The sequence below is a fragment of the Centruroides sculpturatus genome, unplaced genomic scaffold, assembly GCF_000671375.1.
Source record: "Centruroides sculpturatus isolate CEXI.00-Female unplaced genomic scaffold, Cexi_2.0 scaffold169, whole genome shotgun sequence".
Taxonomy (NCBI): domain Eukaryota; kingdom Metazoa; phylum Arthropoda; class Arachnida; order Scorpiones; family Buthidae; genus Centruroides; species Centruroides sculpturatus.
In genome coordinates, this window is record NW_019384492.1 from 503,657 (window position 1) to 519,450 (window position 15,794).

The 15,794-nt window shown below is 25.6% G+C and overlaps 1 protein-coding gene across 1 annotated transcript in view; it reads left to right on the forward strand.

Annotated features, from left to right (window-relative positions):
- LOC111621810 (signal transducing adapter molecule 2-like) overlaps positions 1–14,993 on the forward strand; it is a 75,534-nt gene extending 60,541 nt beyond the window's left edge. The window contains exons 3-9 of the mRNA XM_023364057.1: positions 7,724–7,802; positions 7,889–8,093; positions 8,178–8,262; positions 10,918–11,115; positions 11,187–11,304; positions 11,914–12,058; positions 14,462–14,993. Of these exons, the coding sequence (XP_023219825.1) occupies positions 7,724–7,802; positions 7,889–8,093; positions 8,178–8,262; positions 10,918–11,115; positions 11,187–11,304; positions 11,914–12,058; positions 14,462–14,624 (993 nt within the window). The 3' untranslated portion in view covers positions 14,625–14,993. The remainder of the gene's footprint in view (positions 1–7,723; positions 7,803–7,888; positions 8,094–8,177; positions 8,263–10,917; positions 11,116–11,186; positions 11,305–11,913; positions 12,059–14,461) is intronic.
- Positions 14,994–15,794: the final 801 nt, after the last annotated feature.

Here is a 15,794-nt window from a genome sequence, read left to right on the forward strand (position 1 = left end):
GTGGCGTTTTTCTGTGTTCGTTACAGTATATGTTTTACATTGTGTGTACATGTACAGTTTTGTGTGTGTTTTCAACATGTCAGGAGTGAAACGTAAACACGTTACTCTTTCATTAAATGAAAAATTAGCAGTGCTACAAAGACTGGACAAAGGGGAAGATTGTTTATTTTACTTTTTTCTGATAATCCGACCTTTTTTGCGTTCCGACCATACCCCCAGTCCCAAAGGTAACGGATTAGATGGGTTCTACTGTAGATATTTTGACAGTAATGTTTGATTATACATTTATTGAGACTAATGTAATTGTTAAGTCTCATTTTCATGTTTGTTTTTTTTCTAAATTCAAATATTTCTTATTTTTCTTAATTGACCATTTAAATTTTATTTCAAATGAATCAGTTATTTTATAATTTTTTCTTATTGAGTCAATGTCTCCAAAACATGTTTGAATAATTAATAATATTTTTTGTAATCTACTTCAACAGTTTACCAACATTTAAGTAACATACAAACATTTAATTTTATCTATTGTATTAGTTCAGCTATATTTAAAAAATTTTTCTTTTGGAGGATTGATATCATCTCTCCTAAAGATATCTTAAATTTATTTGAATTTCCTTATAAATCTATCATACATTACTAGAAACTATTTCTAGAACACTAATTATAAACTCTACCATATTTTCTTGATAACACTTTTTAGATAATTGTAAAAAGAACTAATATATTAACTGCAGCTGAGAAACCTTAAGAAAACTAATTTATAAATCTGAAAATACAGTAGAGCGTCGATTTTCTGAATCGATTGGGGTTGTTCGTATAACTGATATTTCGAATAACTGATTTATGTAGAAAACATAGTTTAATGTATCCGATGTTGAAATTTTTCTCCGTTGCGTGTTGCTTTGCATTGAATTTTTGTCGATGTTAAGCCTAACAAAGACTATTGTATCATTAAAAATTATTTTTTTATTTTGTGCAAACAAAATAAATATATTGAAAAATATAAAAACAATAAAAAATTATACTTCAGATGTTAATTTAGTATCAAAAACGTAAAATATTTGAGTAGCTTAAGACATAGCCAAAGATTGAAGCCTCACAGCACTGGCAAAAATTTAAATTTGCCGACTGGAATTTTTTCGGATGATTGACGTTTCAGATGATTGACTTTCGGAAAATCGACGCTCTACTGTATTGAAATTATCAGATCATTTAATTAAATAATTACTATTTTATTAAAAAACTTCTATAAGACAATGTTGATATACCTTTTATAGCTATTAAGAAAAATCTGTCTCAATTTCACTGTATAATTAATTATCACAAAATGCATTTTTTACATTTGATTATTTTGGTTCCTATAATAACTAACTTCCTCATTATTCATTCTCGTTTACACACAATTTTGCTACTGACATCAATAGATACAAGTGCTATGTTGAGACTTTTTCAAGTTTAAGAAAATTTTTTTCTAAAAATCAATATCTTCTTTTAATTAATTTATTTAAAACATAAAAAATTCATTTATAAGTTTATATTAAAAATCTTTATTAACTTCTGCAATCAATACATTGTAAGAAAATCCCAGTATACATTAGTAGTTAGTCTAGTTACTCTGAATAATTGTCATCTGTTTGGTGTGTTATATTTGGTCAGTATGAAACAAATGAGTGAGATGTACAGTACAAAAAAAGTTTATTTTTTGTATTAAGTATAATATAAATACTTTTGACATATTTGCATTGAAACATTACATACTGATTGCAATATAATATAATAAAAATGTATTTACAACTATAATTATAAAAAAATTTTTGTTATTTTTAGCAGTGTTACATATTTACATAATTATAAATTATCAGTTATTATAATTATAATTTTAAAAATATTTCCTATTTTCAATATAGTAATTTAATTAGAGTACAGTGAGTGATTGGTTAACGAACATAATCCATTCCAAGACTTTGTTTGCTATCTGAATTATTTGTTAACTGATTATAGATTTACTATAGGTTTTTAGAATTTGATTACTTCGTTCTGGAAACCCCAAAAAATAAAAAATATATACTTTCTTACTACATTTATTTATATGTAATAATAAAAATACATATATACACAGTCTTGCATTTTTATTAGTCATGTTTTTTCCATTTGTGGGGGTTAAAGAATCTGTCCAATGGTGATTGTTTTTCTCTCTTCTTCAAGATTTTTCAGAAGTAATTAATAGCATTGTAATTATAGAGATCCCCAAGCCTATTAACCTCAACCTGGTTTGGATGCCATTCGAAGACCATCGTTCTGACATCCCACTTCTCCAAAAAAATGTTTAATAGCAGTTATTGACATTAATTCTCTTTTTCAGAAGAAAACATCTCTTGCCGAGTTTCTTGGTGTTCTTCATTCAAGAGTTCTTGGCATTCTTCTGTTGTCAGATCAGTTTCAGGTTCCATTATGAGCTCTTCAATGTTCTTTATTTCTCAGATGTGATTTTTGTTACTCCTTTAGCTGCTTGAGTCTTTTTGATAATACAGTATCTTTCTTAGATAAGATTGAACTGTGGCCTACTGTAGATCTGTTCAAGCCATACTGCCCAGCAATAACAGACATCAGACATCTGCCCAATCTCTACCTTTGCTATTATACTCTCACCTTTTGAAAATAAAAACCAATACAAAACTTAATGAGTGCCCGCCCGACAGTCTTGTGAATACTATAAAAGAATTGTTTCTGTCAGAAAAATAAAAGGCTGGAATTACAAGGAAGAGTTTCAAAGTTTGGAGGAATACTATCCGATCAATATATACCGGGTTGAGCATCGATGTCAATGTCTCCCGAGCTCCAAAAAGTTTCGAATTGTTGTCTGAAGACAAGGGAGGGAAGACCAATCAGTATTCATTATTTTACGTCGCTTGCTTTTTCTTGTGTTTGTTCTTTGAAGTGTTTGTTATTCAATCATGTGTTCATCGTTCGAACATAAAAATCTTTTGTGAAAGTGTTCATTATTTGATATGTTCGTTAACCGATCACCCACTGTATAGAAGTTTAGGTGTTATATTTTCTTATAAATACAGTGACACTTCAAAAATTTGGAGCATCAGAAATTTGGATTTGGCTATTTAAAAATGGATCGAAATCCTTTCAATGATAACTTTTTTGTTAATGTTCTTTTAGCTTTGCATTGTTGATTATTTGACCTTCATTTTGGAATTCAGAATTTTAAAATTTGATTAGTGTATTTTTTGTTTGAATATAGTGATTATGTAAATTATATTTTGAATCTTTGTAAGTGTTCCTACATTTCTTGTGAAATACTAATTTGAACCTAGAATGTCTAAGCTTGATTTACAGTGCTTAAAATTCTAATTTACCTACACAGGGTTTAAGCTGGGAAAATGTTTTCTGTAACAATTTAGCTAATTTTACTAAAATGTAGCAAAATTTTCTTACTGTAGCTAACATTTCTTATCCGTGAGGTTGCCCAGAACAATACACAACACAGTATTGTTTAAACATTAGTTTATTCTAATAGATACTGCATATTATTAGTATACTGTGCTACCAATATAACCATAAATGTATTGTTACAACCCACAAGTATCATACCTTATTGAACAATTCTTCTTGGTTTTGATTTACACTGGGCAACAAATACTGAATGAAAATCAAATTCTAATCTTAGGGGCCATTTATGGAGATATTTAACAAGTTACTGACATTTTTTATATCAGGACAGTTTCCAGTTGGAGTTTTTGTTAATGTCATCTGACTGAAACTTTTCACACACAACAGTGTGCACTGGGTGTGAAAAAAGAAATTTAATAACTTTTATTAAATATATCAAAGACAAGTCTGTCCAAGAGGGATCACCATTTATTTTGCATTCCAGACTACATATATACATTAATGGCGATGGGCCTTCCTTTTTAGGCTTCGTGCCGCCAAAAGGTAAAAAAAAGTCCTTTAAAAAACGCAAACATCCAATTAAAAGTAAAACAAACTTCCTTTTACTTTTAATTGGATGTTTGTATTTTTTAAAGGACTTTTTTTTTACCTTTTGGCGGCACGAAGCCTAAAAATGAAGGCCCATCGCCATTAATATGTATATGTAGTCTGGAATGCAAAATAAATGGTGATCCCTCTTGGACAGACTTATCTTTGATATATTTAATAATAATCCAACCATCGGATGGAAAAATTCAACCAAAAAAAAAAATTAATAACTTGATATATGAAGGATATCTGAGAGAGAAGGTCATTTACAATTATCATTTTATAAACTTTAGCCAATGACATATCTTTACATCTGACAGCAACAAATCTTTTAAACAAATCCCACTTCATTCGAAATTGTTTTTTTTAAATTTAAATATTAACAATTAAGTATTCATTTATTGGAAACTCTCATGTCTACAAAGCAGAGAATACATGGTGCTTCATACATGAGGTGACATCTGTCAAGGTGGACTTTTATTTTGTGTAGCCAGAGCGATGAGAGATTGTACTCAGTTGGTACTATCTGTCCCATTTTAGGAGAGATAAGGTGATGTTAGGATTGCCATCTGGCTGGTATTGGGTCAACTTGATGGCAATTTTAAATTAAGGCTGGCAGTTTACTAAAATATTTCAACAAAAAAGTTTCAACAAAGCAGTTTAAAATCTAAACAAAATTATATTTTAATTAAAAAAATATTAGATAAAATTATTTTTAATATGTTTCATTTTATTTAGTATGTTTATTTATAATGATAAAAACTTGAGCAACACCTTAAATACTTTTTCAGCAACATGTTAGAGAATGTTTTGGACTCTTTTCACAGGTCTGCATCAGGTTTAACAAGAAGATTCGCACTATTTAAGAAGACGGTTCAAATCTTTTTGTTAAACCTGATGCAGACCTATGAAAAGGGTGGAAAATGTTCTTTTATAGAAATTAAAGTGTTGCTGAAAAAAGTATATAAGCTATTGTTCAAGCTAAATTAGTTTCAGCCAGAAGTGTTTTGTAATGATAAAATGATTAAGAATGTTTTTTGTGTACTATGACTATTTCGTTGTTAAAAAGTAATAAAAGTACAAAACTGAATATAACAGAATTTTGAATATTAAAATAGTAGTAAATTAAACAAAAAGTAAATAACATACACACTGTCTGCTCTCATAAAATTATAAGCAATAGTGAATAAAAGAAAGAGATTTTTTTTTATTATTTACATTGTAAATTTAGAAGCAATTAAAAATTATTTCTTGGCATTGTTTTAAAGTTAGTAATTAGAATTGAAATTATGCTATTTTTTTCAGTCTTTTCAAGTAACTTTTTTCCCTGTTGTTAATAGAAATCAATTTTAATGTTATTTCTTTATTTTAGTTAATTATATCACAAAATTTATTGTGTATTTTTCATTAATTTTAAAGATGAATCTAGTTTTGAATAAATTATTGAAATATTCATTTATTTTAGCTTTTAGATGCTTGTATTCAAAATTGTGGAAAAGCATTTCATCTTGAAGTTTGTTCTAGAGAATTTGAAACTGAAGTTAGAAAATTAATTGTGAAAGTATGTATTTTCTGTTTAACAACCTAGAAAAGATTATAAAATTATTAATAATAAGTATTAGAGTTTAATTTTATTAAAAAATAAAAAATGTTTATATTGCCAAAACTCCATATTAACTTGTTTCAAATAATGTTCTTGAATTAATTTGCATGTTTATATTGCTGAAACAGTAATCAGTTTATCCTTGTTTGCTTTCTTAATAATTTTCTATGAAAGACAAAAAAAAAAAAACATTCTAAAAAATACACTGTTTTGAGCATATACTTGCTTTACAGGTGGTTGAAGCAATATATTTCTGGAATCTGTCTTGGAAATTATAATTAAATTTGGGTTTTTATTACTAAACTTTCTATTTAATATTAGGTACTTAGATCAGAATGTTATGTTTGATTATTTTACCAATATCAATAATATTTACCAATACCAATACCAATTATATTAGTAAATTAAGCTGTTTTGATTATTTATATTTATTCCATAAGGTAATAGCAAAAAAAGAATTAAAAATTAGTCAAGAAAATTTTTTTACAAATTTGTCATGTAAATTTAAATTTATTAAATTTTAACGTTGAATTTTTATAAATAGTATCTAAGACCAAAACCAAAGATAAACTTGTAAATTTAAACATTTTTGTGAAAAAATTAAAATACNACAAAAAAAACTGTTTGTTTCTGTCTGCTTCCATTATTGAGAAATTTTGGAAAAGGACATAGAAAAAAAAAGCATGAAATTTTTAATGCCATCTGCTGGAGATTGTATACATAACCAAAGAAGTTACAATCATCCTTAACAGTATGAGAAAATAATACAAGTTTTAGAATTTGTATAAAGAATTATACAGATTCTGAAATTTTGAAATCTGGTGGTTCAGTGATGTTTTAATATTAAAACATTATTTTTTAAATATTTATTTATTTATATAAATTTATATTTAAAGTTAATAACAATTTAATAATAATAATAAAATGTGATTTCAGTCTTATTCCTTCCTTATATTGCGCTTTGAGGAATGAAGGTGTTGACTTTAATGTTGAAGAAACAGTAAGTTTGTTTGTTTATATATTTCCTTTACTATGATTAATGTTACTAACAAATGAATACTTGGATTAATTGTTTAGAAGATAAAATTAATTATTCTGCAGATATTTAATAATAAATATATAAATAAATTTACAGTGGTGCCTCGTATAACGTACTTAATCCATTCCAGGTGCACGTCCGTTAAGTGAAAAGTCTGTTATACGAAACGCATTTTCCCATAGAAATACATGTTAAAACATATACTTTGTTCCAAAGCATAAAATAACCGTACTGTACCATAAAAAAAAATGAAAATGGAGCAGTCACCAATTATGCCGGGTAGTCAGATGTTGTGAGGAGGAGGTGGAGTTACACTTTCTTCANGCCATTACAGACATTAAAAATCTGTCATATATATATATATATCTAAAAGTAGAAATAATTCCTTATTAGATTTTATGAGAAAAGTTAATCAAAGATAAATTAGAACTATTGGTGAAATATTGAATCTAGTGTAATCAAGGACCAAATTTTAAAGATAAACATAAACTTACAAATTACTTACAGAATATTTTAGTCTACATTAATGCTAGTTTTAACTAATTATGATTAAAATTTGGCTTAAATTATTTTGTGAATTATTGAGAACTTCTAAAAAATAAATAATTGTTTGAAGTTTATTTTATAAATTTAAAAAATTGTCAAATTATCAGGAAATTCTTTAAGTTGTTATAAAAACTGAAATAAAAGTGGAAAAATGTTTTTATTTTTAATACAGTCTGTTTTTAATAGTTTTAGTCTAAGGTTTCTGAAAGTAGAATTGAATTTTACAGAGAAAATTATACAAGATTATTAAAAATGAGCTTTTTAAACGAAGTTTTTAGTGTTTGTTAGAAGACATGCTGTTTGATAATACAGTAGAAACTGCTTATTATAATTATAGATATTTTCATTCATATAATACTACAGAATTAGCATATCCTGAAATATAAGTTAAATACATTTATAAAAATTTTGCTTATTGTAAAGAGTTTTGGTTTTAGTTATCATAATTAGGTAATTAAAGCATTTTAAAGCTGTTTTTCTTTTTTTTACTGTTAGACTCTGTGTAGTAATTTGCAATTATTATTATTATTATTATTTTTTAGCCTAAAAAGAGTACTGTAACATTTAGTAAAGATCCTAATGTTGTTAGTAGTCAACAGGAAGAAGATGATATTGCTAAAGGTAATAATAATTTATGGTAAACTAATTTCAGATTATGTGTTTAATTTTAAATTAGATTTTAATTAGTTTTTATATTACATTTGTAGCTATTGAACTATCTTTAAAAGAAACAAGTGCTTCACCTAAAACAAATTTATATCCTACTGCACGTCCATCTTCTCCTTCTGGTGCAATAGTTGCTTCTCCTCAAAAAGAGCCTAGGAAAGTTCGAGCTTTATATGACTTTGAAGCTGTTGAAGATAATGAATTGACTTTTAAAGCTGGAGAAATTATTCTTGTTACTGATGATAGGTAAGATTATTAATTATTATAATTATTCAAATAATTATGTCAAAATTTCCTTTTAAAGTCAAAACTTTTTGTGTATTATTGCAGTGATGCAAATTGGTGGACAGGTTCTAATCATAGAGGCGAAGGACTTTTCCCCTCAAATTTCGTCACTTCTGATTTAAATGAATATGTATTATTAAAAAAATATATTAACACAAATAATAAAAGAGTTACTAAAAAACTTTATCTTATTTTTATCATCTCTAAGATGACTTTTATGTGATCATTTTGAATGTATATTTAATTGAAAGTTTTGTTGATAGGCTCATCCAAAAATAGTAGAAAAACTGAAGTTATTAATAAAAAAGTGGGCAGAAGATTTCAAAAGCGATTCACAGTTGAGGTAGTCTATTTTTTAAATATTTTTTTCATTATCAGGTATAATAATAATTTAAAATGATTATGAAGTGTTTTATTTTTGTAATAGATTGTCATTTAATTTAATTGTATTATAGAGTTTTTTGTAATATAGTAAATAGTTTATGAATTAAAATAAATAAATATCAATGAATTGATTTAATCAAGAAAATAATGAATAATAATTGAATTCAGTAATTTTCTATGAATTTTTAAAGTTGCAGAAAATTAATAAAATTGATTTTCAAAATTCTGAACTGTACATTAATAGAAGAATTAAATAGAATTCTAATACAAAAAAAACTGTTTGTTTCTGTCTGCTTCCATTATTGAGAAATTTTGGAAAAGGACATAGAAAAAAAAAGCATGAAATTTTTAATGCCATCTGCTGGAGATTGTATACATAACCAAAGAAGTTACAATCATCCTTAACAGTATGAGAAAATAATACAAGTTTTAGAATTTGTATAAAGAATTATACAGATTCTGAAATTTTGAAATCTGGTGGTTCAGTGATGTTTTAATATTAAAACATTATTTTTTAAATATTTATTTATTTATATAAATTTATANTTTTAGTTATCATAATTAGGTAATTAAAGCATTTTAAAGCTGTTTTTCTTTTTTTTACTGTTAGACTCTGTGTAGTAATTTGCAATTATTATTATTATTATTAGCTTTTCACTAGGGCTTTAAATGTTTGTTCTTTTTAATCACTTTCTAGTAATACAGTAGTTTAAGGTACTGACATTTCTTACTGTAGTTGTTAAAGATGATACTGCAAAATCTATTAGCAAGCAGTACTGGATGAATTAATAATAATAATAATAATAATAGTATAAATTAATAATAAATCTTTCAAGTTATATATTTACCCAAGTGGATCCAAAAGTGGATTTTATTTTAGAAACAGAAAAGCAGAGATGTCTGACAAATATAAAATATTGAATGCTATTAAAAACTAATTACAAGTGGAAAAATATAATTGAGGAATGATAGAAAATAGTTAATGAGGTTATGGAATTATTATTATTTTCAAAATTTTGTATTTTTGATGGTTATTGTTTGAAATATTTGAGTTTTGAACTTACTTTTATACATTTTTTCACCTGTACAGGATATTAATGCAAAAAATATTATTATTAATTTTCTAATATATGAATATATTAATAACAACTTCAATATAAAGTGATTTATTAGATTTAGTAAAAAACATGCTATTAAATTTAGTTGGTCAATTTCAAGATTATACTCTGCTTGGAAAACAATAATTATTTAGAATATTGATTCTTAATATTTCATAGATATTTATAAGAACATATAAATTCTTTTTTAGGAGATTATAAATAGTTTATAAAATCTTAAGAATTCCATAGTTTAAGTATTTCCTAAAAAAATTTTAATTTAAAAGGGAAGAAGTAGTTACACAAATAATTAGTAGTACATTTAAAAAATTATTTTCCAAAATATATTAATGGTTGTGACAGATTTAACAGGAAAAAATATCAAACATTCTAAGTTAAAGAAATAAAGGAAAAAATTTTTATTATAAAATACTGATGAGTATTTTTATTTGAAAAGTTCTTTTCTTTTATGAAAACAATAATGCTTTATAATGAACTTAAAATGAATAAATTAATAGATATTTTCTGTGATTTGCTGATCAATGTAATTTGTTCAGGATTGAAATATTCTGAATATTTTTTTATGTAATAATAAATAGAGGACATATATTTAATTTATTTTCATTTTTTTTCAAAAAAATGTGGAAAATGAATATAATTGCTGTAGTTTTTCCTGTTAAATGGGACATTTTTTGCATAACACAAAATACTATATCAAGGATTTGTTATTAAATTAATAAGATTCTCAAATAGCAAACTTTTAATTTACCTAAATGCAAATGATATATGTATGTAATACTAACTTAATACAAGTACAGTACTTATAACATATAGGCTGAATTAAACAGAAATATTTTCAGAAGAAAACAAAATTATCATTTTTTTGTTGCCATGTTTGTTTAAAAGTTAATATTTGTCTTAATAAGAAGAAAATTTTTAAGGATAAAATTATTATGTAGTTATCTAATTTAAACTATTAAATTTTAAAATGTAACAGTTTTTAGTGTAATAAAATGCTATTCATTTTTAAAGAATTTTGTAAAATTCACAAAAAATTTTCTTTAGATATTCTTATATCTTGTAAATATTTCTTCAGTTGTCCAAATATATGTGTGTGTAAATGATTACTATAATCATATCATTCTTCAACTTACACAAATATTTATATTTTAACATTGAATTTAAAGTAATTCTATCATTAAACAGTATTTTTAGTCTTTTCGTAATATGTTTTTTATAGCTAATTATTAAATTAATTGTTAGCATATCCTGATGAATAATTTTCATTACTACTATAATTAGAGCAATGTGTGGCTATGGGACCTCTAATTGATCAGGAGTTAGAAAAGGTGGATCGAAGACATGCAGCATTGACATCATTAAGTCAGCAATTAATGGAAGCATTAAATATGTACCATGGATTGATGAAAGATATTACTCCTCCTATGGTATATGGTCACTATCCACCACCTAATCCTAGTCAAAATCCACCTCTTCCTCCAGTAAGTGAATTATCTTTTATCTTCATTAGAAAATTTAAATAAAATAAAATAAAATAAAATATCTTCTACAGCATTTTAATGGTCCATTACCACCCAATTCTTTTCCACCGCAACCACCAGGAGCAAACTATCCTTCGTTTCAATCTGCAAATACGGTTCAGTATTTACCATCTCAATTGCCAGCAACTGGTAAGTTCAGAAAATATTTTATATATAGAGGTGTGTGTAATATAATTATATATTTACTGTAAACAATATATAAAAATATAAAAAGTTATATGTATAATTTTTCTGTTTTTCTAACTAAATAATAATTTCATGAAGACAATCTTTAGTTTAGCAGGAAAGTTCTATTGCAGTACAAACATTTCCAACTATTTATATAGGCATCTTCAAGTACAAGTGTTTTTATATATGTTTTAATGAGTTTATATGTGAAATTGTTATAACTTATTTTTTTTATAACAAAAAACATGAGATTCAAAATAATAATTCTAAATTAAGTAAACCTTAAGAAGAAAGTTCAGAGCAGTCTCAAAATTTGTATTACACATATCAGTAAATACCAAGTAAATATTATAATTTAATATGAATATTAAACTGAGAATCACATGTATAATCAAAATTTCAACATCTGCTGCTCAAAATTTCAACATCTTTCAAACACAGATAATCTGTAGATTATCTGCTCAAAATTACCATAATTTTTCATAAAATTTTTTATGTTCTTGAGTTTATTTCTGATATCTCTGAAAATCACTAAATAAATTTTTATTCTAATCTTTTTCCTATATTTAGGCATACCTCAAACAAATACAGCAAATCCAACTAGTAATACTTCTCATGTAGGAAATGAAGTACCACCAATGAATTTACCTCCTGCAAGTGGTAATCAGCCTTCACATCCACCTTTATTTAACCATCCAATGACTACATTTAACAGGTAATAATTTGATTTCTTTTAGTAAGAAATATGATTACATCAATAATTTTATTATTATTATTATCATATATATATATTTGATTGAAAAGAGCATTTTCAAGTTTAACATAGATAAATAAATTTAAATTTGTTGAATTGTAGATGGTGATCTAACATTAAAAGTTTAAAAAATTACAGAAGCAATTGTACTATTTTAAGTTTTTTAATATAAATCCTATTCAAACAAAAATTGTTAAAACAGTATAATAAAAATAAAGAATACAGTAGAACCTCGATTATCCGGACTAATTGGGGATGAAGGTAGTCCGGATAAGGAAAAATCCGGATAATCGAAACAGATACTTTGTCTTTTAATGATAATACAACACGTTTTCTTTTCGATGACATATCGGTAATATTAAAAGTAAATACTGTATTTAAATCGTGATCAAATTTTCAAGAAACAAACGTTCGTATTGAATTTGGACTACTACTGACCAACGCTAACAGACTACCTATTATTTAAAAGGCCCTCTAATGGCGCAAGAAGACGGATTTTATAAAATAAAAAGCAGTCGAAACTGCATTTTTATGAATAAAAATTTGACAAACTATTTATCGTTTTATGACGACTAAAATTTTTTCGTCGCGTTCGCGGCTTTTAAGTAATGCGTAAACCTTCGAGGCGCGAGGCCCTTCGGACTGCGAGGCATAGGCGGTGGCCCACGTCGTCCATGCCTTACGCCGCCCTTGGTCATAGAAATGATGTAATTTGAATATAAATTATTTATAAATACGTATGTCAAGTTATATTTTTATTACGACGCAAAATATATTTAAGAGTTTACGGCCACTGTGCCGGGTGAGACATTGTTGAAACAAAAAAAAAGTTATGCATTCCATCACGTACATAAACAGTGTCGTAATTCGCCAAATGCAAATCAGCAAATTCGTAAAATTTTTTGTTTATTTTGAACAATCCGGATAATCGAAAATCCGGATAATGGAGTTCCGGATAATGGAGGTTCTACATTTTTGTGCAAATAATTTAAGGCAAATTTCTCAATATATAAGAAGTAAAATATAACAATAAAATGTAGAGTATGTTATGAGATGATTCTTACTCTGTTCTAATAATAATCAATGAAATTATTAAAGGCAAATTTTATCTTTTTGGATATTCTGAAAAAATCTTTCTGAAATAAATGTTTGTTAATTTTTTGGTGTACTGTCCATTAATTAATTAATTAATTAAACATGAATATTTTATTTAGTACTGTTAAAACAAAAGTGTGTGCTTTAAAATGTACTTTTTGTTATAAAATATTGCAATAACTTTATACATTGATGATGATATAAATCTTTTTAAAAAGGAAAAAAAAAACAAATATTTCTGATTTTAATTATTAAAATTGATTTACATTTTATTTTCATTATATTTTTAAAAATTGTGAAATAACATTCATAGCCAATTTCAACCAACCTTTGAGAAATTTGTTTTTAAATTTTAACATCAAACCTTGTTAGTGCTAATGAAATGTTAAATTTTTCCTTATTTTAAAGTGTTTGAGTGTTAATGTTTCTAACAGCTCTGTAAGTTAAAATCAAGATGACAGGTTATAAGTTTAATGTAAATTTGTTATATATTGAGTGTCTTGAAGAATAGGACTATAAAAAAGTATTTATCATTTATACAGAGCAGTTTTAATAAATTTCAGTTTATATAAATAATCTATTCTGCTTACTACTGTATTGCAGAAATTACTACTTTTAGTCAAATACTAACCTAATGAGCACACATCAATTTGGATATAGTTATGAGTATAAGTTTAATGATAGCTTTTTTTAAGGCTAGACTTATTATACCATTTTAGGAATATAGATGAACTATGAACTACATTATTTTTATTAAGGTTTTCTTTGTTGATATACATTTTGGACAGAGTCCCTCTTCAGTCAATTTATTCTAATGGCAATGTACCCCAAATTTATGTAGACTACCACATATAAACTGTGTTGAAGTTTTCCCTTGTCTTTCTTGACATTGGTCTTTGGATATTCAAATTGGTACGTGTTGAATATTTTTAATTTACTTCTACCATTAATATTTTTAAGATATAGTTGATATAATGAAGGATAACTATGTACTGATTTAAAAAGTACTTTAAAAAGCTATCATTTTGCTTATATTTGTAGTTTGATCCACACAAGAAGCACACTGTAGTATTGCATATTGTTTTTTATATAAAAGAAAAAAATTTGAGCAACATACAAACATCAGAATCAAATGAATATACATTTTTATAAATGATTTACTCTGTTGAAATTTTTATTATATAACATTTATCTTTATGTGTAAATTATAAATTATTTTGTTTTAGTGTGTAATACTTATAAAACAATGTTGCCCTTGTCTCTATCTAGCTTGCCACCAGGATCAACTAACTATACCAGTACTTATCAAACTCCTGGACAGAATATTATCCCATCCATTAGTACAGGAACTCCAGCTACTGGGCCCTTTCCCATTCATGTGACTCCTAATTTTCCTCAGACTCAAAGTATTCAACATCAACCACTTTTGTAAATTATTATTTCAATATAAAAATTGTGTGAAAGATTTTCTAGATGCAAGAATGAAAACATCATAAATTTCAATCTCTGAAATTTGTTTTTCTGTTTTCAGTATTTGCAAATTGATTGTCAACAGATAAAAACAAACTTTTTCTTAAATTGGTTGATCAAAAAGAGAGGAAAATATATCTGTTAACAGTGAATTGCCATTCATTTAGTTACGAAAACATATAAAAATAAATGATAAATGCCATCACAAAAAATGTTATGGGTAATTCCAGTTTTGATATAATTGCAATGCGGTATGCCAAAACAAGTATCGTATGAAAATAAATGTTGATAATTGTATTATAGTATGTTATTTGTAAGAAATGATTGTGAGTAGTATAAAAGTTTTATTTCTGGAAATTTTTGGACAGATAATATACATATATCAAATTTGTGCAAACACTATATTTTTCAGTATTTATAATTTCAAAAATAAGTGTCCATTTTTCAATGTGTTGATTGGTGAATTGACTAGCTAGCCATATATCAATAAATTAAATGATTGATGCAAAGTATTCAATTAATCAACACAATGAAATATGTATTTATATGTAATTGCTTTGTGATTAATTACAAATGCTTTTTCTTTTTCCACTTGAAAATTTGGTTGTAAATATGTTAACGTGACTGAATGTACATTATTACAATTGTCAGAGTATTTTTACCAATAAGACAACAAATAATGTATCATACAATATATATATATGCATATTGAAATCATAAACAAATTTTTCATAATATATAATTATTATTTCTTAGCGGGATATTTTCAGATCTTTTGAATACTAGTTTAATTTTTGTCTTTTCATCCATAGGAAAATCTTATCTTCAAGTAAATTTTATGCTAAATTGTAAAATATTCATTGTCGACTTTATTTTGTAATTTTCTATTTTTATGTATTTCTTTTATGCAATTTGTAGACATTGCACATAGTGTACAGAATCTGGTGTTAAGAACAAAATGTAAACAGAAAAATAAAAGATTTCTTAATACAAAAAAATGTTAAAAATATAATTTTTCAGTTAAAAATTATAGTATAGATATTTATTTTGTATATAGAAAAGTTAAAAAAAAAAATAGCAGGCAGAAAAAGTTTAGTTTAAGAATTTTATTGGAATTTTTGTCAAATTGTAA